Here is a 26,304-nt window from a genome sequence, read left to right as displayed (position 1 = left end):
ACATATATGCAGTGCAGTGCTCGGGCTATACCATGAAGGCCATCCTCAATCCCAATAAGATTTTTACAAAAAATGTGCCCCATCGTCCGGCTTTTACTCTAAAAGTCTTTTTTAGTACGAAAATATCTATTCATCATCTCAATATCTCATAACGTGATATTAAATTATATGCTCATAAATAAAATATAATAAATAATTTTCAATCACCGAATATCACATCATAGAATGATAAAAAGATGATAGAAGTTAAGATGATGAGTAACATTATTCTTTTACTAGTGATTGGATCGATTAAGCACTCGTAATTTAATAGTCTTTTTTTTCAATTTTTCTATATACAGTCGTTAGATACAATCAGCGTCCAGTCGTCCATATCACGTTAGACGCATATTATTCTTTTTTTTTTCTTTTTTCTAAATGTACATATTCTCTCTCATTAGATCTCTCTCATCAGCTCGATCTTTCTTTCTTATCAGCTATCTCTCTCATCAACTCAGTCTCTCTCATCAGCTCTCTCTCACAACTTAGTAGTATTTCGAATTCGGGGAGTTTGGGATGAGTGGTTTCCACGTCAGCCCCATTTACACGCCAATTGCACTAGACGCTTGCAACAAGCATTTTCCCTTTTTTTATTTCCTTCTGCTATAAAAACATTTAAAAATTTAAGAAAATGTATGGAATACAAAAGATAATTCAAACTCCAAGCGTATTCACATTCCGAATGTACAAACTTAAATAATTTGATAGTTGACGGATATAATAAATACACCAACTTTGTTTGAATTAAAAGATAAACAATTAAGTAAAAAACAATTAGCAATTAAGCAAACTGTTCTTAGCCAATATGGGATTTTTGCATGATATCGAATCGGATTATTCAAATACATTTGGAATATTTTTCGTTTCCCTTCTCGATCGAGTCTGTCTTTTATATTCTTGCACTCTTTTTCTTTGAACGGAATTCGAGACCTTGAATTGAACTTCAGTAAGCACGCAAGTTTCTTTTAATTTCTTTTCCAGGTGAATGGAATATGAAAACGAGTCACTCAGAGGGACAGGTGCTCATAATTTGGTGTTACATTCGACAAAACAGCTTCAGAGTTCAGCAGTGCACAACTCATGCACGATGCAGGAAAATCCAAGAAAATTCTTCCACTCGTCGCAACATAAGCTTGCTACCAACACGTTTGATCGCAGCCCTCATGCATGTATTCATGGTGTTGATCAGCCAGCACCCTACATGTTAACTCCAAAGCCCTCTTCCTCATCTCTCTCTCTCTCTCTCTCGTTTCACCTTCCAACAGAGCAAATCTCTGTCTCTGTTTTTTTTTTTTTTTTTTTTCGCTCGAAGGTTTTTGCGGGGATGGATTTCTTTAACACCATCTTGAATTGGGTGGTGCCTCCGGCAAGCTTGGTGATGCTAGCCTTCGCATGGCCGACCCTGTGTTTCATCAATACTTGTGAGTGGCTTTACAGCTCCTTCTACTGTGAAAATATGGAAGATAAAGTCGTTATAATCACAGGAGCTTCTTCTGGAATAGGGGAGGTTAGTCAGTCAGTCTCCCTTTTTTCATTCTTTTGCATATTCCTCGATTATTTGAAATATTTAATCATTAGACGATAGTTGAATGGCAAAGTTGGTTAAAATTCGTATTGGGAGATTGCATAAACAAATTCATTGAAATAGGTGAGCATTTACTGGCTAAGCCTACTTGACTGACTAAGATGGGTCATTGTGTTGTGAAAAAAGATGACAATAAAATGAATATAGACACAGGAAAAATAAGCAATCACACAAGACACAGTATTTACGTGGTTCGGCAAATTGCCTACGTCCACGGGAGCTGCAGAGGATTTTATTTCTTGAAGAATCACAATACAATAGTGTAGGACGGCTACTGTTCACTCTTATACAGTACAAGTCAAAAACAAATCAATATATATGTTGTACGGCGGAAACCTTAAATTCAGCAGAATTAATGATGTTCGCTCGAGCGGCGTGTCGAGCCCGCGTCGAGCGAACCTGTCTCCCGCAATCGCTCGAGCCGTGAGTCGAGCGGCTCCTTAAGCGAATCTCTCTGACTTCCCTCCGCTCGAGCCGTGAGTCAAGCGGTCATTGAACGAACCTATCTGACTTGCTTTTGCTCGAGCGGTCTGTTGACCTCTCTTCGAGCGAAGCTCTCTGACTTGTATTCGCTCGAGCGGCTAGACGTTTTGCTCGAGCGGCGTGAACCAGACTCTAAATACTCAACACATTGGATATAGAAAGAGGACCGGACTATGTTCCTTGTTACGTTTTGCACCGAAGTGTTCATGTTCCTAGTTTTGTTGTAATAAGTACAATTCTTGAAAGGATTCAAACTTAAGACCCTCCATTACTACCTACCCCATTACACTTTCCAAGAGAAAAACTGGTTTGAGTTCCCAATAACAGAGATGAACATAGCAATAACTCCTGTGAAGAGTTGCTCCTTTTTTATTTTATGATGAAATTCGGACTAGGGGCAGTTATATATATATCGAGCTGCTGCAATTTTAACTTGCTCAAGTCATTTTCCTTGTTAATTCAGCCACATAATACGCTTTAGTTTGCAAGAATTTGATATCTAGAACTGTTTCTTTTCAAAAGCTAATATAGGTTGAGATAGGTTGATTTGAATCAACTTGAAGTTCGCAATCGCATTACTTACTCAATTAAGATCAATTGTATTTTTATTTTTTTTTCAATGAAGTTATATTTTGTGCAGTTTAAATAAGGGTCATATTATTATGGCGATCTGTGGGTGCAGCAAATTGCATACGAATATGCGAAGAGGAGAGCAAATCTTGTTTTGGTGGCAAGGAGAGAGCAGAGGCTTCGAGTGGTCAGTGATAACGCAAGGTTTATGGGGCAAAGCATGTTACATTTATAGCTGCTGATGTAGTCAAGGAAGATGATTGCAGGAGATTTGTTAATGAAACAATAAACTCCTATGGCCATCGTATGTCTCACCCAAAGTACTCTTGGATTCGGTTGACTGATTGCATTTAGCAATTAGAGCTACTCGAATCCTCCAAACAAGTTTGTATATGCACCCACCACCAACTAGAGTACACTGCATTACTGCAGATAATAGCAATTAATTGTATTATTTGTTACCTTTGTGCACGCTTGGTAAACTTTCATGTGTCGTGGTTTGATCTAAATGCTTAAAAATTTAAGAGAAAATTGTAAGAGAGCTTGAACGTCCAACCCTTCTGGTTAACAGGCTTGACAGCCACAAATTCTGACCGACCTATTCCTTCTATTTGCATTAGTGTAATGTTTATAAGATAAAGTACCAGATAGATAAACTTGTGTTGTATAGACGCCTCTTGGTTCTAATAATTATCATATTTATCTCCATTTCTGCAGTTGATCATCTTGTAAATACAGCAAGTTTGGGACATGCATTCTACTTTGAGGAAGTGACAGATATGTCTGTGTTTCCTCATTTGTTGGTAAGGATTACAAGTCGCATGAGTAGCTTGTTGATGCAAAGTGCATTCTGTTTTCTGATCTTGGACTTTTTTGTTCACAGGACATAAATTTTTTAGGAAATGTATATCCAACATATGTTGCTTTACCTTACCTACATCAGAGCAATGGTCGAATCGTTGTTAATGCAGCGGTGGAGACCTGGTTACCTCTGCCGAGAATGAGTTTACATGCAGTGAGTAGAAATGACTGAACCAAGCATGGCTGTCACAATCAATCAATACCTCATACATACACGCGCACACAAACAAAGGTTGTCCTTAATTAATCCGGAGTAAATTTATTGGTTCTGATCCTTTTGTTTTATTGAATCACTAGGCGGCTAAGGCTGCACTTGTAAACTTCTACGAGACACTGAGATTCGAAGTGAAAGATGATGTTGGAATAAAAATTGCAACACATGGTCGGATTGGAAGTGAAATGACTGGAGGCAAGTTCATGCTGGAGGATGGTGCCGATATGCAATGGAAGGAAGAAAGAGAAGTAAGCCCTTATATTTACAGGGGAAAAAAGATAGTCCACTAAAATTTAATGATATCCAGCTGCTTGATAAAATCACCTCTGAAGTTAGTTATTACATGAAGTGACAAGAACTTGATCAAATGTAGAGAGAGTTTGAGAACTGATGGAAAAGAAAGAAATTCTGAATTGTATTGAAGAATTAATGAAAAGAAGTGTTATTCTAAGTCTGCTATTACATCATATTTATACTGAAACTGTAAACTAACAGAATTAACTAATTACATTGTATTGACTATTTTAGCCTTAGCCTTTTCTACTTTGGATTTTAATTCCATATTATCTATATGTGATGCAAGACTCCAACACCCCCCCTCAAGATGAACATGAATGTTAAGAATGTTCATCTTGCGAAGGACATGGTGAAAAGGCAATGATCCAAGTGGCTTTGTAAGTATGTTTGTCAACTACTGTAGCCGAGAGGGAATATAAAATAACTTGATGAGCTTTTCCTGCAGCTTCTCTCGAACTAAATGGCAATCAATTTGTATGTGCTTGGTTCTCTCATGTTGTACTGGGTTTGTGGCAATGGACATAGCAGATTTGCTGTCTGTATACAAGAGTGTTGGCTGAGAGTGATCAATTTGTAAGTCTTGTAGTGCATAGATTAACCATTGTATCTCACAAGTTGTAGTTGCAAGAGCTCTGTACTCTGCTTCAGCAGAGGATCGACTAATGGTCGCCTGCTTTTTAGACTTCCATGAGATTAGAGAATTTCCTAAGAACACTGCAAAACCAGTTATGCTTTTCCTGCTATCAATGCAGCCTGCCCAGTCACTATCTGAGAAAGCTTTCAACTGAAGTTCTGAAGTTGAAGGAAAAAATAAACCTTGTCCAGGAGTAGCCTTTAAGTATCTGAGGACCCTCACTGCTGCTTTGTGGTGATTAACTGTCGGTTTTGCCAAAAATTGGCTCAAAACTTGGACAGAATAGGCAAGATCTGGTCTGGTAATTGTTAAGTATAGCAATCTGCCAACCAGTTTTCTATAAGCCGAAGGATCTTCATATGGTTCTGAATCATCAATAGTTAGTTTAAGATTTGATTCCATAGGAAATGCTGCAGGTTTGGAACCAATGAGGCCAGTATCTTGTAGTATGTCTAGTGCATATTTTCGTTGGCAAAGAGAGATCCCAGTGTGAGATCTTGCTACCTCTAGTCCAAGAAAATATTTCAATGGCCCCAAATCTTTAATTGTAAATTGATCATCCAGAAATTTCTTTAACAGATCAATATCTTGTAAACTATTACTGGCTAACAGTACATCATCAACATATACTATTAATGCCATAAAAGATGTTGCTGACTTTTTGATGAATAATGAACAATCAGAGTTACCTTGAGAGAAACCATAGCTGATGAGAGAGGTAGACAGTTTTTCAAACCACTGTCTAGAGGCCTGCTTGAGACCATAGAGACTTTTTAAAAGTCTATAAACTTTGTTGTTCTGATTTGGCAGTCCAAGAGGCAAATCCATGTAAACCTCTTCATGTAGTTCACCATGTAAAAACACATTATTCACATCTAATTGATGAATGTGCCAATCCTTAATTGCAACAACAGCAAGTAGAAGTCTAATAGAAGTAATCTTAGCAACGGGTGAGAAGGTGTCAAAAAAATCTAAGCCTTCTTGTTGAGTGTAACCCTTTGCTACTAATCTTGCTTTGTGTCTCTCTATTGTTCCATCAGCTTTGTATTTGATTCTAAACACCCATTTGCAACCAATGGTCTGTTTATGTTTAGGTAAAGTAACAAGCTCCCATGTTTTGTTTAACTCTAAAGCATCAAGTTCATTTTTCATAGCTTTTTGCCATTCTGGAAATTGAGCAGCCTGTTTATATGTTTTGGGTTCTAATGAAGTTGTGATAGAAGCAAGAAAAGCTTGATGAGATAATGAGAGTCTATTTGCAGAAAGGAAATGGGAAATGGAGTAGAAATTACCTTTGCTAGAACCATCAGTAGAAGAAGTTGAAGGAGCTGCATTTGAAGAAACTTGACTACAATAATAATTCTGCAGAAAGTGAGGTGCTTGTCTAAGTCGAGTGGATTTTCTGGGTTGTTCAGGAATATTGGAAATCTGATTGTTCTGAGGTATAGGATTATTGGAAATCTGATTGTTTTGAGGTATAAGAGAATTTTGATGGTCATCATCAATATGTGAAATTGCTAGCACAGGTTGATTAGCAACTGGATTATAATGGAAAATATCACAGCTGTATGGATTTTCTGATGGAGGGAATAGAAAAGAGTGGTTTTGAGGATCAGTTGGTACAACTGTAAAAGGAAGAATGTTTTCATGAAATATAACATTCCTGGAAATGAAGATTTTCTTAGTATGGAGGTCCATTACTTTGTAGCCTTTTATATCACAGGGATACCCGAGAAATATGCACTTGACAGCTCTAGGATCAAATTTGTGTATGTGATGTTGAAGTGTTGAAGCAAAGCAAAGACAACCAAAAACTTTTAGATGAGCAAGCTTTGGTATTTTATTGAAAAGCATTTCATAGGGAGTTTTATTTTTAAGAAGAGGGATAGGAATCCTATTGATAATGTGAGCTGCTGTGAGGACACAGTCACTCCAAAAAGATAATGGAATATTTGCTTGAAACATTAAAGCCTTAGCTGTACTTAGCAAATGTTGATGTTTTCTTTCAACTGTGCCATTTTGCTGTGGGGTTTCTACACAGCTTCTTTGGTGTAAAATTCTATTTTTATGATAGAAATCTGTGAGAATGAATTCAGGTCCATTATCTGATCTTAAAACTTTGACAGCAATGTCAAACTGTGTTTTAATCATTTTACAGAAAGTTTTAAGTAGGAATGGAACTTCAGATTTTGTTTGAAGCATATAAACACAAGTACAACGTGTAAAATCATCCACAATTGTTAAGAAAAATCTATATCCTGAATAAGAAATGGTTCCAAATGGACCCCATATGTCACAATGAATCAAATCAAACATTTTATTAGACTTGCTGTGTGATACAGGAAATGTTAGTTTTCTTTGCTTTGCTAAGGGACAAATGTCACATACATTTTGACAATCCATAGAGATAGAAGAATCAAGGTGTTTAAGAGAAGAGAGTCTGGAAAGGGACACATGTCCTAATCTATAGTGCCATAAGTCTAATGACTTTTGAGAGGCAGCAGAAAAATGAGTGGGACTAGTCTTAGAGTTTGCACCAGCAGAATTGAAGTAATATAAGCCTTGTTTCTCAAATGCAATCCCAATCATCTTCTTCATTGATTGGTCCTGTAAAAGGCAATGAGTACGAAAGAAAGACAATGAAAGATTAGAATCTTTGGTTAGCTTAGAAATGGATAACAGATTAAAAGTAAAGGATGGTACACATAAGACATTTTGTAAGAAAAGATTATTAGAAATGCAAATTGTTCCTATGTGTGTAGCTGGTATAATCTGTCCATTGGGCAGATTTATAGATGCATTTATTGGTTTAGGAGGAAAACAATAGAATAGGGGTGAATAGATCATATGATCTGTTGCACCAGTGTCTAATATCCAAGAACATTTGGATTTTGAAGTGGAAGAAACTGATTTGCAAGAAGAATTACCAGAAAATTGAGATGAAGTAACGAGATTGCAGGCTAATGTATTCTGGGTATTTGAAGGATTTTGAGATGACTGAGATGGTTGAGAAGAATTTGCAATAGCTAGTAGTTTATTAAAATCTTCAGAAGTCAAAGAAACCATGTGAGACTCATTACTGTTTTGATTACAGACTTCATCAGTTGCAATTGCAGCATGGGCAGCAGAATGAGTTCTTTTTCCTTTTGGTCCAGTCCACCCAGGAGGGTATCCATGAAGCTGGAAGCACTTGTCCACCGTATGTCCATTGTATCCACAATGTGTACAATGAAGGATAGATTTCTTGGATTTTTCTTTTGAAAATCTGTATTGGTTTGCTGCAGGATTTGACTGTTTAACCATCAATGCATGTGATTCAGTAGGAACTGAGTTGGTCAATTGTCTTTGGCTTTCTTCTTGGAGCAATAAGCAAAAGACTTTAGCCATAGGTGGTAATGGAATTGAAAGAAGCAACTGACTTCTTATGGGAGCAAAAGAATCATTTAAACCAACTAGAAACTTTAGAACATAATCTGCTTGTTGCCTTTGTAACATAAAAGAGAAAAGATCGCATGTACATCTTGACATTTTTCCACAAGTACACGTTGGTAAGGGACGAAAACTGACATATTCATCCCATAAAGTTTTGAAGGAACTGAAATACTCAGTAACAGAGGAAGAACCTTGATTGATACAACTCAAAGATTTTTCAAGATGAAAAACCCTTGGTCCATCACTTCTTAAGTACCGAGTCTTTAATTCATTCCAAAGATCAAGAGATGAATTTACATAGAGCAAGCTATTTCGAATATCTTTGGAAATAGAGTTTATAAGCCAAGAAAGTACCAAGTTATTAGCCCTCAACCAAGCTGTGTAAAGAACAGATTCAGAAGTGTTTGGAGGTCGAATTGAACCATCAATGAATGCCACTTTATTCTTGACAGATAAAGCAATGGTGATCGAGCGGCTCCAAGCAACATAGTTATCTCCAATAAAAATTTCTGAGACGAGAAGTGCACCAGGATTATCACTTGGATGCAGATAGTATGGACTTGATGAAATATCTGATGGATTTGTGATAACAGAATCGGTAGAACTTTCAGAAGGCATTTCAAGAAAGAAAGATTGAGAATCACAGAATTCAAGATAAGGGGCTGTGCAGAAAAAAAAAATCACTACAAAATCTTGAAGAAGTTGTAATGCAGAGAAGAAAGGAAATGTAAAGAGAATGATCAAAAGATGAAAAAGAATGAATCGAGTTCCAGAAAATCAATGTGCGGAATTTCTAATCTGATACCATGACAAGAACTTGATCAAATGTAGAGAGAGTTTGAGAACTGATGGAAAAGAAAGAAATTCTGAATTGTATTGAAGAATTAATGAAAAGAAGTGTTATTCTAAGTCTGCTATTACATCATATTTATACTGAAAATGTAAACTAACAGAATTAACTAATTACATTGTATTGACTATTTTAGTCTTAGCCTTTTCTACTTTGGATTTTAATTCCATATTATCTATATGTGATGCAAGACTCCAACATGAAGTACTGCATGCCTATGAGACATGATCTGATAGAGAGATACCTCGCATATTTGTAATTTGTTTTAGGTACATATGAATGGGGGATACATGGAGGAATATGCAAGACTGATCGTATCTGGGGCTTGCCGAGGAGATGCATATGTAAAGTGTCCAAGCTGGTATGATATATTCTAGTTTTCAGGTTTTTTGCACCAAATGTTCTGAATTGGACACTCCGCCTTCTTCTTGAAACGCATGGAGCGAGAACAACAGTACTCGTGCCTCTATTAGAGGGCCCCTGATCTCCTAGGAAACTTGTTGCTACTCCAACGTCTCACTATTCCCAATTATTCAGTCCCCAACAGCACCAGCACCAGCCAAAATGGAAATATCTGGTGAGTTTAATTTGTGTTGTAGCTGTCATGCTGCATAACTTGTGGCAGAGACATATATATTTCTATACCGTGTTCGATAAACAATAAATGTCAGCTAGCTTTGGCCCCCTTTGACGATAGTGATCAAATACATCAATTGCTTCACATGGTTGTAAATTAATTCTCGCATATCCAACAGTATAATAAATTTTGAACAGTCTCTACGATTGCTGCAATGAAACTATGGAAAAACTTGAAATCGCACCAATGAAACAATTATGCTACACATTGCTGCAATGAAGTCTCTACGTAGGATTGCTGCAGTGAATCATGAGCAGCAAGTTGCAGGGTGGGGGAAAAAATATCTCGAGGTTGGCATGTTGTTGGGGGCTGTAGTCCAATATTAGCTTCGTCAAAAGGGCTAAAGTCAAAACAATTTTCGGATCCAAACCACAGCTTGATTTTGAAAGGTCAGTACTGGATGAGGTGAACCAATCAACCCGTGAGCGTCACTTCAAAGTTCAAAAGTCCAGTCACTGTTCTCCACCCGGCTTCTATTTCACCGGGAAATAATCAAGCTGCTGTGAAATCTTTCTGAGATGAAAAACTTGGTTTAAGAATATAATAGTTATATGGAATCATGCAGACGTACAAGCTAGAGAACGGTCGAATTAATATTGCTGAGCCTCAACGGAATTGAACTCAATGAAAGACTCACAAAAACAATATACATGCCCAATAAAATTAGCTAGCGTTGCTTCTGAGTGCAAGCCCAGAACTTATTATAATTCATGCCTATTACATAGAGATTATGTACACGTGCGTCCGACATTAAAGGCACATGACTAATAAAATTAAAGCTAGCTACTGCTTAAAGATAATCTTCAACGGAAATGCTGAAAGCCTGATCCCCAGCTTCTTTCCACTGATCACTTCCTTCCCACGTCCCACGTGAGTTGTCTCCCACATTTTCCCAAGTAAAATCTGTCTCCAGGCCAGGAGCTGCACCACTTTTTTCTTCCCTCGTCACTTCTTTTTCCGGCAACTTGTGTGCGATCAACTGGGCATCGATAGCCATGCCAGCGTCCGAGGCCGCCTTTTGGACCGATCTTGGCGACATGCCATTCCGGACACTATGAGGCAACATTAGCGGGAAGTTGAGGTAGTCCAACGCCGATGGTCCGCGCAGACAATAAAAAGCAACGTCGCGAGCCACGGCGGCAGCCTCGGGTGTGGCATAGGAGCCGAGCCAAAGCCGTTCTTGGGAGCCGGGGACTCGGATTTCGGACACCCACTTGCCCCATTTCCTTTGACGCACTCCCTTGTACTTCTTCTGAGATGAGCTGCAGGCACCATCTCCACTTTCTTCCGAGCTGCATCTCATCTTGGTAAACAACGCTAGCTAGCAAACTGGGCAAAAGTTGTCAAAAGTACCCTACTGCAACTAATGTCAAGCTTCCAATTAAACTATAGCATCTAATTAAGAAACGTAAGGAGGTGCTATATATAATATATATATATATATATATATATATATATATATATATATATATATATATATATAAAGGTTGAAGAAAGAGAAAGTCAGAGGACAAGCAGAGTGGACCAGATATGAGAGTCAAAATTTTCGAAGGTTCATGAATGAGAGTATTTCATTATCTGAAAAGGAAAGCAAAGACGGTGGATTTTAACTTTTTAATGCTTCGTTCCAAGTTGGACGGTAGTTAGGAATGAATGAGAGCAGTCAGAGCATTACCATTTGCTTCGTTAAAGTTATATTCAAAATTTAACTTTGAAAATTTTTTAAATATTTTATCTAATTATTATAATTTTTTTAAATTTTTATATAAAATAAAATAAATTTTTTAAATTTTAAAATAAAAATAATATTAAAAAATATATTTTAATAATATTTTATTTAACTTTTTAATTTTAATCTCAACTCAATTCATATCATTTTATATCTAAATTTTAAAAATGAACTGAATTAGATTATGTCAATGCTCTTAGTCAGACTTAAAATAATAATAATAATAATAATAATAATTAAAAAAAAAAAAACTGAGGTTCTAGCTTTGGCCTACAAAACGTGTTTATGGCCGCTTGGGTCGACAAAGGTTCTAGAAACATGGGACACAAGATTTTTTGTGGCCATGCAAAAATAGCCAAACAAAATTATTGAATTTAAGACAGAATTTTATTACTTTTTAATATCTATATAACATCTGAATTTATACAATAATATTATTTTAATATTTTTACTACATATATTATTTATATAGTATAATTTAATTTTAAATTTTAAATTTTATAAATTAAATATTACTATTTAAATAATGTAACTATCATATAAATAATCGATAATATAGATATCTTAAAATAACATTATTCAACTTTAATATATATATATATATAGAGAGAGAGAGAGAGAGAGAGAGAGAGAGAGAGTATTTGGCTTGAGTCGTCTAGAAACGTGCACAACTTTTCTTAACCTTTCGTGCAAAGGGAATCAAGTCGTATCTTATGTTGACTCGTGGAGACAACCTTATCCTTGCCTACGTCCCGAATGAGGTCATGTGCAAAATAGAAGGTCGGTGGTAATTTGTCAGTCTGAACAAATTAATATCGGGTATGCACTTGAATATTTAAAAAAAAGAAATTAAAATTACACGACATATAATTATCAATGGAGAGTGATATTACAATTATAATTTCTGTTTGTAATATTTCAGTTGTAATATTCGCATAACATAATTGACGTCATTAAAAAAGAAAGATTAGATTTATTTATTTTTATTTGTATGAATGATATTATCAAACATATTTATCTCACTTAAGAATTATTGTCTGGATTTTCAAATATTGAATATATATATATATATATATATATGTATGAGAAACAAATATATGAGAATGCTATATTAAAAAGAGAAACAAATTATATATAAAATGAGTTTTATAATATACATTAATGGAGTATTTGATATTATTAAAAAAAATGTATAATATTGGAAGAGTAATCAATATTTGCCTATGATTAATAATTTATTAATATAGCATTCTTTAAACAGAGTTGAATTCCGATGGATTCTCTTTCTTTATCAACTCGTTTATCACTTCCTGTCCGATTCATTTCCGTACCAAGGGAACAGTATTATTGTCCGATATATTGCACTACTTTTCAATTATAAATAATATATATATATTGACTTTGGATATTAATTAGGACGAGTTCAACGTTGCCTTTCCTGAATACAAGAGATGAGTTGATCACTAATCTTGGTTTCGGTAGTGAAAAATATCTGAGCCAAAGGTCAATTAATTAATAATTGAAACTGCCCTCCAAATATATTATATATATATATATATATGGATGGTGGCAAATTTTTCATTCTCTTTTATTTTCCTTTAAATATTCAGTCTGATCGATTGTACGTGCATGCATGGTGACAGATACATTAGTATATTCAAGGATCAAAATGGTCAATGTCTAAATATGACGATAACATGCTTGCTGAACCACGTGTTTAATTAAGCATCATATATAGTCTATCAACTAATTAATAAGGGAGAAAATATTCAAAATTTTGGCCAACATTTGTCAATGTATTCTGCCATAGACTTTCATCGCAGAGACCAATTTTGTCAAGCGTTTGCAGTCACAAAAAGATGATTAAAAAAAAAAACCGATTGCTATATATCAGCTATTATTCACTCTTATACTCTACGTTTTTTTTCATAGAGTGATGTGTTTTTTATAGGATGTGTGGTATGAGATAATGAATAGTAAGTGACGAAAATAATTATTGTTTAAAGAATAAAAGAAATAATTTTTAATCAATGGAGAATAAGCACGTGGATTTGGTAACTGTTTATCTATATATATATATTGCCCAACCCAATGAACACGTTGCATTCAATTATTTTAAAACTCATGCCTACCTTTTCGGTTTGGTATGTGTAAACAAATTATTTATTATTATAATTATAAATAATAAAAAAACAAAATATGAATTATTTTTTTGTGCTAGTTAATATGAAATGCGTTTACATGATTAGTGATGTATTCAACATGTCAATAAACAGGCTTGCAAGTAAATTTTTTTTCTTCCTAATGAGTGGTTTCTTCCTTCGAGTTTCCCCCAAATAACTACTTTGCAGTATATATTTGTACGAACGACGTGTAACAAAATCTTCCATGGGCCATGCTCTTCAGAGCCAAGCCCGTGCCCGTTGCACCCAAAAAATAAGCCCAATCCCGCCCAAACAAGCCACCAGGCCCATCATCGTTAGAGCTATATACTTAAAAATTCAAGCTGGTTCGATTTTGAAAAAAGAGTAATATTATATTCAATCGTGAAATGTGCAAGTATCTTGTAGTTGCTTTAAAAAAAAGTGATGTCCGCTATTAATAAATTAATTTTTTTCATATGATCCCTATATTTATTTACTTTTTTTCAAAGTTATTACGCAATGCTTCCACACTTATCGTTGCAACTATCATTTTTCTTGAAAAAAACATTATTTGGTGTACAGACAGACTACAGAGTCATAAAAATTCTCAAACGCATGACATAAACAAGGATCAAGATGGTCTGATTCCTATAGAATATACAATCACAGAAATACATATCAAAATTATCAAAGGAACTCAACATCCAAATGTGATGTCTAAACAGGTAATCTTCCTATGAACGGACTTCTTTTTTCATTTATGTTATATTTATTTTTTTCTCGTTTTTTTTTTTTTTTTGGTCACTTCTTGGTGGTAGTTTCTGGGAAAGACTTATTAACTCCTTTGATTTCTGAAAGAACAGGAACAACAACAGCATCTATCTACTTGAAAGCTTTTGAAGCAGCATACAGAAAGTCCAAGAAGCCTGTTCCCTTTAGAATACCTTTACCAGTCAAGAGTTCAAAATCTAACAATACCAGGAAGCCAATTACAGCTGCCTTCCCATTTATGATTTCGTTCTTTGCAGTGAAACCAAAACCCTCTTGATCTTCATCAACCACCATTCTAACCTAAAACATCATGTAACAGAGCAAACAAATCAGGAAAAAACAAAACCCAAGTATTTACTGCTGGCTTAATATCTTGCTTCCAAGGAATCCAAAAGAGTTTTTAGTCAGATGAAGTGGCGGAAATTTAGTTACCTCGTCCACATTAACATCAGTTGAAGTTACACCAGGTTGAGCCTTCCCACTAAAGATGATCTCAGCAGATGCATCTGATTTCACACCTCCTATCATGTTGATGTAAATGTTTTCTTCATCTGTTTTCACAGGGTAAATGTAAAGCTTCCTTAAAGCAGGAGTGAGAGCTCTCAGCACTGGATTTTTTGGATACCATTCCTTAATTTCTCCTGTTTGGAGATCAAACGTGCTATCAGTTGTTGGACAAACTATACAGCCATCCTGCAGGGGAAAAAAATAATATCAGTTTTTTTTTTTTTTTTTGCTTTCAATCGTTTTAGAACAATAGCTAAAGACAATAAAACTGCACGTATTGACACAAGTTTATACGTTTATCCTATGTCAGTTTCCAATAGTCTTTTGATAGAGTTCATACTGCTGAATACACACGTACTCCAGGGTATATCCCAGAAACGACAGTTTCCTTGAAAAAAACAGAATCCTACTGAGAAAAAAAAAAATTCTATTAGCCATGAGGTTTAGGTAAAATTTTCAGGTGGAAAGTAACCATTCAAACACTCATCGATACCATGAATGACAACTATAATACACCTTAATATTAAATGGCTGTGCACATTTGTTAGTGAAAGATATCACATTCTCAACCCTCCTGAAAACAAGGTTGAGCAAATCAAGGTTTTAATATTTCTCTCCGCAGGTGAGATTTTCATGTTGTAATGAACATGCAACTTCTCCTTCAAAAGTTAAACATAATTTATGTATATCTGCATATCGAGGAGAGGAGACAAAGGAAACAAGGCATTTACAAAACTATTTACTTTCGAAATGAATGTTGTTTACTTTTCATTGGATTTACAATGTTCACTATTCAAGAATTCCCATCTAGGCAATCACCATCAGGCATACATTATTTTGAGTCAAGATTTCGCATCTTCTGTGTTTTAGCACAATGTATATTGTACCCGGGAGCCAAGACCCAAAATCTGGAAGAGATCAAATAGGCATTTCCATCACTATACATCAATTAGGTTTATCAATGCCTACTTCATGCTCACATACATTTTATCTCCTATTGTTCCAATTACACGTGCTATTCATTTTCGTGGTGTCAACATCCTATCACTAGAAATTTTGAAGAAGCAATTAGGCCAAATTCTCTGTAGTCGCCAGGAGTGACATTTCGACCATTGGCATCAAAGTTCAAGCTCCAGCTACAGGGGAGAAGCTCTCCTACCAGAAACTTAAAAGACCATCTAAGACACCATGGAGTAGCTCAGCGGGACACTTTCGTCCAATAAAACAAGCAATTGTCTTATCTGAATTTGGGAACTATGGTTTCAAATCAGAATTTAGATAATATTCACATAAAACTGGCATTGTACCATACTTCAATTCTCACGGTTTTCACCTAACTACTATTGGAATACGCAAGTGAAGTGAACAGTTGCTATAACGACAGTGGCCCCCCAAAAAAAGTAAGATCAAAGAGGATTTCAAGGCTTAAAGCAGTAGTGGAGGGAAAAAAAAACCTTGGTGAGCTTGGCATTAAGCAGGCCTTCGGTGTAGGCTCCTTCAGCAGGGGACCTGTTTTCAATAGCAAAAACCTCATCTTTATACCATAGCAGCAGTATGGTCTCGCCGTCCTGCAATATCACGCGTCGTTCTCCCCTAGGCAGCGCCCCAAGAGGCACCACCGGCACCCAGTTCTCTCCTCTGCCGTCGCCGGAGGCCGACGATTCTTCCGCCACCGATACCTCCGTGGCCTTACAAGTAGTAATTCTCCGGGCGGTCGGAGCGGAAAAGTGGTGATTCCCGGATAGTTTGGAAGTAGAACAGTGGCCGTAATTTGTAATCATGCGGTGGAGGAGGGCCAGCGGGAAAGGGCGGGCAGGGGGAAGAGAATAATTTCTTGGGAATGCGGGGGATAATGGTGAAGTGAGGTTGAAGGGTAGTGTGGCGGCCATGGAGTATTTTTTGGGTCAATAGGAAAAGTGGTGAGAGGAGAAAAGAAAGAGTGTGAACAGGAGGGGGAGAGGGGGAGAGAGAAGGAAGTGCATCGTCACAGTCCACAGGAAATGGATAATGTGGGAGAGACGGAGCCACGAAGACGAGAGCATGGCAGGTGGACCTCTTATGAACCATATTTAGATTATTAAAAAGTTCAATTTGTAAATAAATTTTCCATCATATTATCTATAAAATAGATGTTTCTCCCATCAATAATTACAACAAAAAAAATTTAATCGGATCAAAATTTCATATATTTATAATGAGTCACCAATTATATAAAGTTTGTAAGTTTTTTAAAGTAAAATTTGTAATAAGTTTAGAATTTACCTCAATCTTTATTTATTTATTTTATCTTATTTTAAACAACATGTTTAATATAAAAGTTTTTTATTATTATTTATAACTCGTTGATTTGCATGCACTTGCAATTAGGCCAATCTTTGAAACCCTAATCTGAATTGACATAACCCTAAATTAACCCCTAAATTAATTTTGAAACTCCTAAATTAATTTAGGATTTCTAAATTCGGATTTTTCAAATATTAGAACCCTAAATTTATGGTCTTGTAATGATCTACTAATGTTTTGAAATCTAGTATGTTGCCCTTGATATTTGAGAGAGAATTTTTCATGATGTCTGCCTTCTAATAATTGGACTCAGTAGGGTCTATTTACTCTGTTGAAGTTAAACATAGAGTTTTTGGCAACCATTCTCTCCCATTCAGCTTGGATAAATGGCCCAACCTTGAGGGTTACATGTGTTCCTTGCACCCCAACCAGCTTGATGATTTCACCAAATCATATATTTCCATGAATATTATACTGCCAAAATTGGGAATAATGAACATCATTGAACAGTTAAGACTAAGATATAGAAATTTTCTGACATGTCTAAAATGGGATGCAAGTTTCAAAGTCCTTGACATGTCTCCAAAATTAAAAGGGAAGTTGGTGTAGTTTGCAATACATTTATTTTTGAAAGATGACATGCTAGAATTTGTGCCTGGGCTTGTTTGGATTGAAGGTTTTTTTTTTTTTTGAATAAATATAGATAGAAGTCACTATTAGGATCATTCATTTTGTACACATGATGTGGCATCATCTAGACCACACATCTCTCTAAGTGAGTATTGAAAACAATCAACTAGAAGCAACCATTTAGTGAGTATAAAGTGTGCACTGTTATAATGACTTCTCTCTAACATTACTCTTTTTTTTTTTTTAACTTATGAAATCTTTGAGAAGATTTTTATGGTGTTTTGTTAAAATAGTGGGGCCATAGAAAATATGTTTGGATAGAGAATATTTTTTAGATATTTTTTATTGTAGTTTGAAAAATTGGTGGGTACATTGAAATGATATTTGGAGAGAAATTATCGAAAGAGGGTTTTGTGACAGTAGTGTTGGGTTTTGTGTTTTTTCAGTCACAAAAGGCAATGCAAATGATTGTGTAATTCAATTCATCATCATCATTTCATTATCTCTTGGCATGTCTTGATCGTTGATCCCTGTGTTGATTGTTGATATTAGTGCATGTTGTTTTAATTTCATATTTGTTAATTGTTTTAGAGAATGTCTACCTCTACTCTCTCAGATTTTAGTGCTCGTTGTTCTATCCCTATCGGGCCTACCCCAACACTTAACTATACACCCAACATTAATCCTAATGATAGCTATCCTGCCCCAAGACCGCACAAAACAAGAAATTTGTTTTCATAGTTTAGTCTCACTTTTCCAAACTAGAAGATGGTGACCCCAATGACTCCCAAGTAAAATATAACCTCTATGGTACACCTCAGTCATGCATGCATATCATGTATACGAGGCTATTTCACTATATTATTCAGGGATTAAAGAAGTTACATTTCATCCAGCTGAGATCTCATGTCTTGTTAACATATAGTAAATTGTACCATCAAATCATACGCGTGCAAAAATCCAATGCTTTGAGGAAAAAAAGGACGCCGTCATGCAGGTCATCCTGTTTTCATGTTCTTTTGCCAAAACGAGACAGAAAAAAGGGGAATAAAGTTTATATACTGCACGCTACACAGTTGTAACGATAATAAGTCTAGGAGGAGACTAGACTGAAGGCTGAGAAAAAAGAAAAGAGAAGAGAAGAGAAGAGGAGAGGAGAGATACAGCACTGTTATGATACATAAGGCTTGCCCTGTGTACATGGGCTATGCCTATTTTTCATTCATATCAATGAAACTTACTTCTTACTTATGAAAAAAATTGATACACAAGGCTCACTATAATCTTGTGGTTTAAAAGTACAAAGAATACATACAGTACGTGTTCGTGTTTGAGAGTTTGCTATCTCTAAAATGAAAGTGAGGCTTATAACCTTAAGATCCCTCAGCTTTTGACTACCTCAAAAGAGGATGAAAGAATTCTAAAGAGCCCATCTGGGTTATCCGTATGTACCTGTTAACATATAAGTAGTGTGATCAGTACCAAGAATATATTGCAAATCAAGCACTTAAAAATGTAATCCATTACTCCTGAAATTGTTACACTCGCCCAACGGCCAACCCTGCCAAGATAGTATGATTGGTAAGGCAGCAATCACGAGCCGACTAGAATATGCATTTATTCTCTTGATGGCCATTGATCTGTATCTACTTATTTTGCTTTTGCAAAAACCGGTGGATGATTAACAGCTCGCAAAATCTCATACTTGTGATCCTCAGCACAAATTTCTACTTTCCCAATCAAGTGTAATAAAATTAACTGATGTATTAGATCAAGGTTTCCCAAGGTAATATGTTTCCCAAGAGATTAAATCGATTAAGAGATGAAGATCAACATGATCATTATGTTCCAGTCGACACTGCTTTCAATTCAATGGAATGGGGAATGTTTTGAGAGTCTGCCACAGGAGGGCATCCAGGTGAGTTGTCAGATTCATCTGATTCTTCAAGTCTTATAATTTTGCCTTGTTTTATGGTTTATTTTGACATGATTGTCAGCCCTATCAATCTCTCTCCGGGTTCTTTTGTCTGTCAAAACATTGACCAGCAGAAACGACAAGATGCTTAGACAAATCACATCCCACGTCGAAAGAAAATTAAAGATATAATTTTTTTATAAGTAAAATTAAAGATATAAATTTACAGATTTAAAATATGTATAAAAAAACCCCACCCTTTGCTGAACACCTTATCCTCTTATATGTTTTGTTATCTACTCATTTTGATTGGTAAGTCGCTCAAAAGTCAAACCAGGTGGTTTCTGAAACTATGACTACATATATCTATTCTTAAAAGGGGAAGAAGGTGCTTACAGTCTTGTCATCTAATAGTTTGATCTTTGTTCTAAAGTCTGATTTTCATTTTCTTTCTTTTACATCAATGGATGTTAGATTGATGCACACCAAAAAGAGCTCTGTGACCACTACAAACAGACAGGAATAGAAACGAGACCAACCTGAGGATTCATGACATGCAAGTAACTTCTTCATGAAAGTTTACACAAGATATATGAGCTATAGAACACGTGTTGGGTGCAGCTTTTTCAATGGCCATCTTAAACTTTGAGATGGAAGTATCCCTCAAATTCTCAATGGGGGAGTAAGACTAATATTGTTCATGAATTTAAAGGGATAGACGAGGGAATAGAACTATGTGCACAAAAGCAAACATACCCAGTGGCCAGCATCTTCAAGGACATGCATTTCAACTCCACCTCCCTCATCAGCAGCAAGTTCCTCAGCAGCATGAATTCTCTGGAGATCTTCAAGAGCCCACCTGTGTAAGCTTCTTTCAGCTTTCAAAAAATTAATGTGCACACCTCGAGGCACCTCTTCAACAATTTTCCTACAATCAATCGAAGATTAAAAAAAAAAAAAAAAAAGGCTCATTGCAGGCTCAAAATTTAAATATTTTCCAAAGGGTGAAATAACGTTGTCTTCTGCCTTTACCACTTTAAATTTAAAGATCTTAGAAATAAAATAATTCAGAGGTCCAAAGTGGTGTGTATATTGACTCATCAAATTGGAACCAATTGTTATATTTGTGGAAAAGCACCTTGAAGCTGATGGTATGGACAGAGATTAAACATATGGGAAGCAGAAACAGTTAATGTTTGTATCTAAGGGGCAACTTCAAAGTTCATATGATCCATGATATTAGGAAAGTAACAAGGAATTGATACCATAAATTTGTTTCTTCATAGGAATGATACATTTCGGCTATTCCCTTGAGGTCAAAGACCCACGAGAAAGTTGATGACAATGGACCAAGAGAGTTTGTTGGTCGAAGGTTGGTTACCACCCACTGCATATGAAAAAAGAAGCAAGATATTATTTATTCAGGCATTAAAAGTAAACCCAAAAGGAGAGAAAAAAAAAACACATCATGAACTAAATAAAAGATGCAAATGTAATTAGTTTTCTTTTAAATACTCCTACAAATATTGGCATGTTGTAACAATTTAAATATTATCTGAAAATGAAGACTTGCATTTTGAAAAAACGTGATTGACCTTAAAATGAATAAATAAATACAAAACATCTCCATCAACATGAGCTGTACCCTATAGGATACTTTGATGCATTCGAATATGAGTCTAAACCCTTTAAATTTATAAAAAGTTAAGAAAGAAAAATAAGTAAAAATGTATCTGTAACATAGGTGTTACTCCTGGACATATCGAATACACCTCAAAGGCTCAAGCATTGGAATTACAACTTTTTCTTGATTATTAGTAGAATAGGAAACAACTGAAAGAAATATCGTAAGGGTTTACAAGTATGCAATACATTAAGACCATTTTGATGTGAATGATGCCTTCTTTCTAGATAAGTTTGTCTGCAATTTGGATGCTTGCACAACAAAATCAGTTAAAGTTACAACTAAAAAACTGAAGAAGAAAAGTCTCAATATTCATTATGGGATTGACCATTGTCACTCCCCAACAAGGGAAGCATAATTCCAGCATCTCTACAGTAGATTGGAAATGAAGAAGCAAATAATATCGGCTAGTACCAAAGGTCAACTTAGCATACAACAAAGCTGTCCGAGTAATTGATTTGAAATAAAGGATGTTTAATCAATGAATCACAGGCTTCTAATACCCAACCTTTAAGTTGACGTACTTCAGATGAGAATTCATACCATCAGAAATGATGTTTCATGTATACCTGTGCCACATCTTTGGAAAACCCTTCTTGAATGAGAGCGTTCAAAATATTCCGCTTTGAGGAGACCTTTATTAAAGAAATACAACACCAACATTAGAATCACCCTTACACATAAGGAAAAGAAGAATATTATAGGTGGGTTGGAGTCACTGTGCGGTGAAGTGACAACAGTTTCTTGCTGAAAGAATACCGAGGTTTTAGATGACAAGGTTAGATATTTAAAGAGATGAAAAGGCTAGCCAAGCCTCTCACTGCCACCCTGCTCATTCCTATAATCACGAGCCAATGTAACTGCACTACATCTTTTAATTGAAACCAAGATGACTCAACTCAATTAAGTTTTAATCCCGATTAAATTGAGACCAGCTATAGATTCTTATTAATAACACATGGTCGGCCGCAAGTATCATTTTCAGCTATTCTATCCTATCCGAAAACAAATTATCTATGGCATCTCATCTTGAGAGATCCTTATTCACTACTACAAATGCTACCATATGACTCCTAATTTTTGTTTTCACTTCATCAATTTGATATAAATTGATTTATCTTAACCATACACTAGCCAGTTCTCTGTTGAATTAAATCACTCAAATGAATGAGGAGATCAGCTTCTTTGCCCACACCTGATTGAAGTGTGGAAACCCTAGACACTTCTCACTACATCCAGGTGCACACAAAAACCAGCAAGCATGGATCTGAAACCCCCAACTCAATCAACAAGCAGGCAAGGTGCAGATATAATATCAAGAAACACAATGTAACCCATACCCAACTGTATGCAAGCCTTGATTGTGAAATTCAAGCAAAGACAGCATAAGCAACAATACAATAGATGTATCAGAAGGATACATGACATCCAATAGAGAAATCAATAATTGGTTAAATTCACACCTCCTTTGGCAAGGTACTCAAGAAAGATATCAGTTCTGCTGGATGGTCCTCTCCATCTCCACCAGGTCTAACCTTTCCAGGAGTAGCATCTAGAACCCAAACCTATTGAAGTGGAAAAGGAAGATAATGTAAACCAGAAATAGAAGGAAAAAAGAATAGACATGAATTAAAATGTAAAAAATAAAGCCACGAGTGATTAGCTCGAACAGTCAGTTTCCTAAAAGTAAAGTCAAGAGTCATGGATCAAATGTACAAAATAATTTCAAGTTTAAAATGATTTTGTTCGAACATTATTTTATGGGCCATAGTTGTAGATTTTAATGGCCTTGGTCTTCAGGACTTTCTTGTTTCCTTTTTTTCTTCCTAGATAGGTGTTACCTCGTGTATACCATCTGGTGTACTTGGGCTAAGCCTATTCTTATTAATACAATCGCTTACTTATCAAAAAAATAATAATTTCAAGTTTAAAATAACCTTTGCACCTTCAAATCAATGTTTCAATAAAACGTGAATTAAAATCTAAGCCAAAATTTTCTTGACTTAATGACTTTCTAAGTTCCATAAAATTCCACAAATTTTTCTTTTCAAAATAAATAATGGTTCAACTCCCTTATCACATCTAGTAAACAGAGAGCTTACTCTAACTGGTCGTGCAAGAGGTTTTGCAGCTTGTTCAACCATGCTCAATGCCGCTGCATAGAAAATTAAAGCACAATTATAAATAGGAAGAACATATTTGATTAAACGATCATGTATTATTCTTCTCAGGCTAAGCTATATTACGTGTTAATACTAATGAGGGTACCTTTTCCTCCAAAGCTGTGCCCAACTAGAACTCGGGGGTTATTTTTAGCTGTCCAACCTAGCCAAAAAGATGAAGAAAAAAAATCAATACAAACATCTATTAGAGATGAGTGCTCATAACTATCATGAGAATATAAGGAGCTTATGTATATTATCATTAAGATAGTACATTTAATCACCATGCCCCATCAAACCACCGGCCATTTTACTAAAAGAAGAAGATAACCCCTAAGATAAAGAGGATGGAACCAGATTCTTGTCCTCATAGGTCATTTCAAAATATGAGATGACAATCAAAAACAAAGAAAAACATGCATGTCTCCACACATATGTCACTCATGGAACCTTTGAACAATTACATTTAGTATTGCTGCAAACAATAGAAAATTAAGGTGTCGAAAATTCTAATATGCCCAAGCAACTTGATAATAGTCACTAGTGCCACACCATGAGTTGCAATGCCAATATTGAGAATTTGAGGGCATATCAGATTTCTGATCTAGCTAATGCACAAAATTGAAGATATTGTCTTTCAAAGAAATGATATCCAATAGTGAAATAAGTACTCACTAGCTTTAAGACATCAAGAGCAGTGGAGGCAACAGTATGTGGACCCCTCTTCTTAATTGATGTAGAATCACCATGACACCGTAGGTCAACTAAAAGAAACTGTCCTCAAAAACATGAGGAAAAAAATAAGATTCCCACCGATGTCCATTTTTGATAAATAAGTCAAGATTTTATCGATAATCAAAGAGTGTTATCCATGTACACATGAAGTATATTAAATAAAAAAAACCAGTAAAAACACAAGTTATTCTAGTAGAAATTATGAAAAATGGATCGTGAACAGAGAAAAATGACTAAATAAATCTTCCTAGAGATTAAGTAAAAACATTGTATTTCACGTGACAAACTTGAACACCCTACAAGCTTGACAAGGCATTTACATGTTCCAACCATAATCCATGTTTTATGCAAACCAGTACAAATTCACAGAAAAGTACCTGCCATGTTGGAAATTCTTGGGCCAACCTCCGTGCAAAGGTACCTGTAACATTGGCCATTAACAAATTCATACCAAAACTATTTATTTACAAAAAGAAACTAACAGAATGCGTAAGAAAGACGCAGAGGAAAAAAGAGACCCTTTCCTCCACCAACGAAAAAACAAAGCAAACACGACACCCAAACCAAGTTGTTGAAACTGATAAAATATTATAAGCAAACATGTTCGTTTTATTTCTTTCTGTTTTGGAATAAATTTAAGTGGAGACTTTAAATCAGCTATAGCTGATATGAAGTACAAAGTACTGACCCCAGTTCTTCCTGCAACCTAAAATGCCATGCAGAAAAACGGCTGTAGGTGGATCCGGTAATGAGCTATCCACAACAGAACTCCATCTTACCTGCAAAGCAAGACATTTTAGACGCAAAATTACACCTATTGGAAAATCTAAGTATACACACGCGCATGCACACACACACCCATCTCCCTAAACAAAGATCTATAGCAATAGTATAAGAACTAGCACACATATTTTGGGTAGATTAAAGAATATGTGATATTGTAACAATATCATATAAAGCATTACAGAATAAGCAAGACTTACAAGTGCTCCTTGAACTAGATCATATGCCTGCAAAGAAGAAACATTATAAATGTCAGCCAGATAAGTTAAGCCATTGGAAAAATATATGTTAGAAACTTGAGTACTTCTAAAGCTATTGGCCACATATTACAAAATAACATTAGCAAGCATCAAGCTTTGCCATGGCCTGCACCTGAGAACGCCATATTTAAACTAATTTTGCAAGTCCAAAAGGCAGTTCAGTTAGACAGTTACCAAGATTTCAGAAGGCTTGGCGACATTTCCTCTACGAGCAAGCCTCTCGTCTACTAATGTCATACGTATACTTGGATCTTTAATTGCCCTGCGGGAGTGATGGAGAGCTGACCGAGAGATGCGAAATGTATCATTCTACAATATGCAGTAAAAATCATAAATTTAAATAACAGTTATCAAATAACTTACAATAGCGTATCATCCTTTCATATAATATAGCCAATAGTTATCGAACTACTTATAAATTACAAGGCATATGCTAGCAAAGGCCATACTGGAACTTTTATAGCACAGCAGTATCGATTTAAATCGTTGTTAAATTTAACACAAAAGCCCATAGATCACATGCAGTAAAAAGGTGCTTGATTATAACATAGCTGTCCAAAAACAATATACGCTCCTCCAAGCCATAGCAAGAACGTGCTTCACGAGAATATTTTCTTCAAACGGAAAATAACATCATTCGTGACCTGTATTCTATCAGGAATTGGGAAATCCTTCAAGAAAAGCTTATGATGCTCAAAAAACACACCTCAAAACGCCTCGAAGCCCAAGCCGTGGCCCTCCAATGGATCCCGGCAGTCGAACGGAGCATCGAATTACTCCCTACAAAACTGACCGATCTCCCGCCGTAACAGCACGGCGAGAAATTCGAAACCGCCGACATTTCAAGCGCCGACGTTTTGCGGGAACCGTAGGATCTTCGAAAAGAAAAAAAGAATTAGATCCAAAGGAGAACTCGCGTTTTGAGAAAAAGAAAAGAGAAAGGTAGGAGATTTTGGAAGACAAAGAAAGCGAAGGATGTTGAAAGAATAGGAAGGCGGAGACACCAAAGGGAAGGGAGAGAGGGGTTGCTTCAGTGGTCTCAGACACTCAGGGCCTCTCTTCCCTTTGCCCTTCGAGGACAGTTGGAAAAAGGAACGTC

At 35.8% G+C, this 26,304-nt stretch overlaps 4 protein-coding genes across 4 annotated transcripts; 1 reads left to right on the top strand and 3 right to left on the bottom strand.

Moving 5' to 3' along the window:
* The first annotated feature begins 1,130 nt into the window (after nucleotides 1-1,130).
* Nucleotides 1,131-9,538, top strand: LOC121249689 (11-beta-hydroxysteroid dehydrogenase-like 5). The gene is made up of 5 exons (XM_041148441.1): nucleotides 1,131-1,546; nucleotides 3,395-3,480; nucleotides 3,561-3,692; nucleotides 3,836-4,000; nucleotides 9,235-9,538. Exons 2-5 carry the CDS (start codon nucleotides 3,457-3,459, stop codon nucleotides 9,340-9,342), a joined length of 429 nt encoding a protein of 142 aa, XP_041004375.1. The 5' UTR covers nucleotides 1,131-1,546; nucleotides 3,395-3,456; the 3' UTR covers nucleotides 9,343-9,538.
* Nucleotides 9,539-9,854: 316 nt separating this feature from the next.
* On the bottom strand, nucleotides 9,855-10,989 carry LOC121249688 (ethylene-responsive transcription factor ERF020). The gene has a single exon (XM_041148440.1). The coding sequence runs from the start codon at nucleotides 10,903-10,905 to the stop codon at nucleotides 10,393-10,395; it is 513 nt and encodes a 170-aa protein (XP_041004374.1). The 5' UTR covers nucleotides 10,906-10,989; the 3' UTR covers nucleotides 9,855-10,392.
* Nucleotides 10,990-14,073: 3,084 nt separating this feature from the next.
* On the bottom strand, nucleotides 14,074-16,776 carry LOC121249685. The gene is made up of 3 exons (XM_041148437.1): nucleotides 16,208-16,776; nucleotides 14,679-14,939; nucleotides 14,074-14,546 (listed from the first exon to the last, which is right to left on the bottom strand). The coding sequence occupies exons 1-3, from the start codon at nucleotides 16,640-16,642 to the stop codon at nucleotides 14,358-14,360; spliced, it is 885 nt and encodes a 294-aa protein (XP_041004371.1). The 5' UTR covers nucleotides 16,643-16,776; the 3' UTR covers nucleotides 14,074-14,357.
* A 2,064-nt stretch (nucleotides 16,777-18,840) lies between these two features.
* On the bottom strand, nucleotides 18,841-26,304 carry LOC121249683 (protein ABHD11). Its single transcript, XM_041148434.1, is given in 14 exon segments — nucleotides 18,841-19,118; nucleotides 20,338-20,509; nucleotides 20,847-20,968; nucleotides 21,835-21,900; nucleotides 22,729-22,830; nucleotides 23,368-23,420; nucleotides 23,534-23,572; nucleotides 23,575-23,590; nucleotides 24,103-24,201; nucleotides 24,540-24,583; nucleotides 24,851-24,941; nucleotides 25,146-25,172; nucleotides 25,380-25,514; nucleotides 25,912-26,304. Coding segments are annotated over 14 exon segments (1,170 nt in total). The 5' UTR covers nucleotides 26,047-26,304; the 3' UTR covers nucleotides 18,841-19,049.

This window comes from Juglans microcarpa x Juglans regia, chromosome 2D, assembly GCF_004785595.1.
Source record: "Juglans microcarpa x Juglans regia isolate MS1-56 chromosome 2D, Jm3101_v1.0, whole genome shotgun sequence".
NCBI classification, from domain to species: domain Eukaryota; kingdom Viridiplantae; phylum Streptophyta; class Magnoliopsida; order Fagales; family Juglandaceae; genus Juglans; species Juglans microcarpa x Juglans regia.
The sequence above is the reverse complement of the archived record's forward strand: the minus strand, read 5'-3'. Positions and strand labels throughout refer to the sequence as shown.

Coding starts and splice junctions, on each gene's coding strand:
- LOC121249685 (XM_041148437.1), bottom strand. CDS start 16,642: ATGGCCGCCACACTACCCTTCAACCTCACTTCACCATTATCCCCCGCA. Junction 14,940..16,207: donor TTAATGCCAAGCTCACCAAG/GTTTTTTTTTCC, acceptor TTTCCCCTGCAG/GATGGCTGTATAGTTTGTCC. Junction 14,547..14,678: donor CTGATGTTAATGTGGACGAG/GTAACTAAATTT, acceptor ATGATGTTTTAG/GTTAGAATGGTGGTTGATGA.
- LOC121249689 (XM_041148441.1), top strand. CDS start 3,457: ATGTCTGTGTTTCCTCATTTGTTG. Junction 3,481..3,560: donor CTGTGTTTCCTCATTTGTTG/GTAAGGATTACA, acceptor TTTTGTTCACAG/GACATAAATTTTTTAGGAAA. Junction 4,001..9,234: donor AATGGAAGGAAGAAAGAGAA/GTAAGCCCTTAT, acceptor AATTTGTTTTAG/GTACATATGAATGGGGGATA.
- LOC121249688 (XM_041148440.1), bottom strand. CDS start 10,905: ATGAGATGCAGCTCGGAAGAAAGTGGAGATGGTGCCTGCAGCTCATCT.